Below are 2301 nucleotides of genomic sequence, written 5' to 3' on the forward strand. Positions count from 1 at the left end.
GTGGAGAACATTTAAAAACAGTGGGGAACATTGAAGAACAGTGAGGAACATTGAAGAACAGTGGGGAACATTTAAGAACAGTGGAGAACATTTAAGAACAGTGGAGAACATTGAAGAACAGTGGAGAACATTTAAGAACAGTGGAGAACATTGAAGAACAGTGGGGAACATTTAAGAACAGTGGGGAACATTGAAGAACAGTGGGGAACATTTAAGAACAGTGGAGAACATTTAAGAACAGTGGAGAACATTGAAGAACAGTGGGGAACATTTAAGAACAGTGGAGAACATTGAAGAACAGTGGAGAACATTGAAGAACAGTGGAGAACATTTAAGACCAGTGGAGAACATTGGAACGTTAGAAGTTAGAACCTCAGCTCGACTGTAACAAACGCACCGTCCTGCGGTGGCGGCGGCGGTGCCGGCAGTCCACTGAACCCGCTCAGATTCTCTCGTCCCAGAAAATCTCCAAACACGTCCCTGAAGGGAGTTCCTCCAACCTGCGTGCTCTCCTCCACCCGCACCTCTCTCTTGGTCTCTCCAGCTCGAGTTTTGCTGATCTCTGTGCGCTCAGTCCGAGTGTACGTGTGGCTGCTGCGAGTGAAGGTCCGAGTCAGACGTTCCTGAGCCGAAACCATCTGAAACCAGTTTCCTGCAGCCAGGTGGAGCAGCAGGCGGGGAGGAAGAAGAAGGAGAGGAGGGGTAAGAAGAGGGAGATGAAGAGGAAGGAGGGAGCAGGCTGAGGACACAGCTCACCTGGGATCTTCAGGTTGAGGTCGCAGGTGCTGCCCACTGTGGCGATGGACGGGGCCTGACGTTTCCTGGTGATGCTCTCCTTCATTCGACCCTCACCAAAGATCTTCACAGTGAACGGACTTCCTGTTAACAAAAGTCACAAACGTCAACCATGACTTGCCTTCATTGTCTATCATGGTGCACTAAGATTCATAACTGGCTGTGATTATCGTACCCACCACTGCACCCAGTATCCACTGGTTAACTGGTCACCATTAACTTCACACAGACTCTCCCACTGGTACATTTTCATCTTTAAATCACTTCCTGGTCTGCTGCCTTCATACATCTCCTCCTACATGTCTCTGTGTGAGTGCAGCTACAGCGTGCGCTCTCAGGACATCATTACCTGCAGTGTTCCCTCAGTGAGGACTGAACTAGGCAAAAGGACCTTCTCCTACTCCGCTCCTGTTTCCCGGAATATCTTGTAAAAAGATCTGAAGCTCTCGACCTTTGACCTCTCTAAGTGACTTGTTGGACTCCTGGCAGGGACCAATGCAGACATGTTCCTGTTTTTAGTTTTATACATTTGTCTTGGAATCTAGCTGTTTTTTGTTTGTTACCTTTTCCTTTTAGCCATCCTATTTGTTAATAAAATAAACTGTAGTATGACTTTTTATAACTGTTTATTGTTGTTGCTGTTGTCCATTGTTTCATCTTTCTTTGTTAAATCAGGTCTCTCTTGTAAATGAGTCCTCGAGGCTCAGTGGGGTTTACCTGTAGAAATAAAGGTTGATGGATGACATGAACGGGACGGTACCAGAGTGCACGTGACGACACGTCCAGGTGCTGATGGACGCTGCCTGCACCCAAACACTCTGTTTGACACTGGAGCAGAACAATGAAGGAACTTTAGGAAATACAGGGACATGAATCTCAGTGAAGATCTCAGAAGGATAACTGGAGTTGGCACCACCTGAAGAAGCTGTCAAACAATTTCTTAACCACTTCAGATTCCAGGGTCATGAGATCCGCACAGCAGATGTGCCTTCACTCTGCCAAGACTCTTCAGCATGGAAGGAAACTGTCCAAATGTTCAGGAACCACCAAGACTCATGCCTACCATGGACCAGAACCTACGGGAACACCAGTGAAGATAGTTTTCCATCATCATGGACTCAGAGGACCAAAAAGAAGCTCCTGCTCCAAAAGCCACACCTTCAAGCTGGACTGAAACCTGCAGCTGTCCTCTTGGACCACTTGGACACAACAAACGTCAGGAGGTTGAGAAGAAGTGAAGCTCCAGCACAAGCTGATGGTTCATTAGACAGAAGTGGCAGAACATTTCATGATGGACGCACAGAGGACTTTTATTGTGAAATGCTGCTGTACACATCCATCCATCCATCATCCAGCCATCCATCATACATCCATCCATCATCCATCCATCATCATCCATCCATTATCCATCATCATCCACCATCAATCATCCATCCATCATCCATCAATCATCCATCCATCATCCATCCATCAACCATTCATCCATCCATCATCCATCTATCCATC

General features: G+C 46.8%; 1 protein-coding gene across 1 annotated transcript in view; it reads right to left on the reverse strand.

The window, feature by feature from the left end:
- LOC119428422 (filamin-C) overlaps positions 1 to 2301 on the reverse strand; it is a 92610-nt gene that overhangs the window by 8516 nt on the left and 81793 nt on the right. The window contains exons 33-34 of the mRNA XM_037696103.1: positions 757 to 879; positions 398 to 652 (exon numbers count right to left, since the gene is read on the reverse strand). Of these exons, the coding sequence (XP_037552031.1) occupies positions 398 to 652; positions 757 to 879 (378 nt within the window). The remainder of the gene's footprint in view (positions 1 to 397; positions 653 to 756; positions 880 to 2301) is intronic.

Source organism: Nematolebias whitei, chromosome 22, assembly GCF_014905685.2.
Source record: "Nematolebias whitei isolate Nwh7 chromosome 22, NemWhi1, whole genome shotgun sequence".
In the NCBI taxonomy this organism is placed as follows: domain Eukaryota; kingdom Metazoa; phylum Chordata; class Actinopteri; order Cyprinodontiformes; family Rivulidae; genus Nematolebias; species Nematolebias whitei.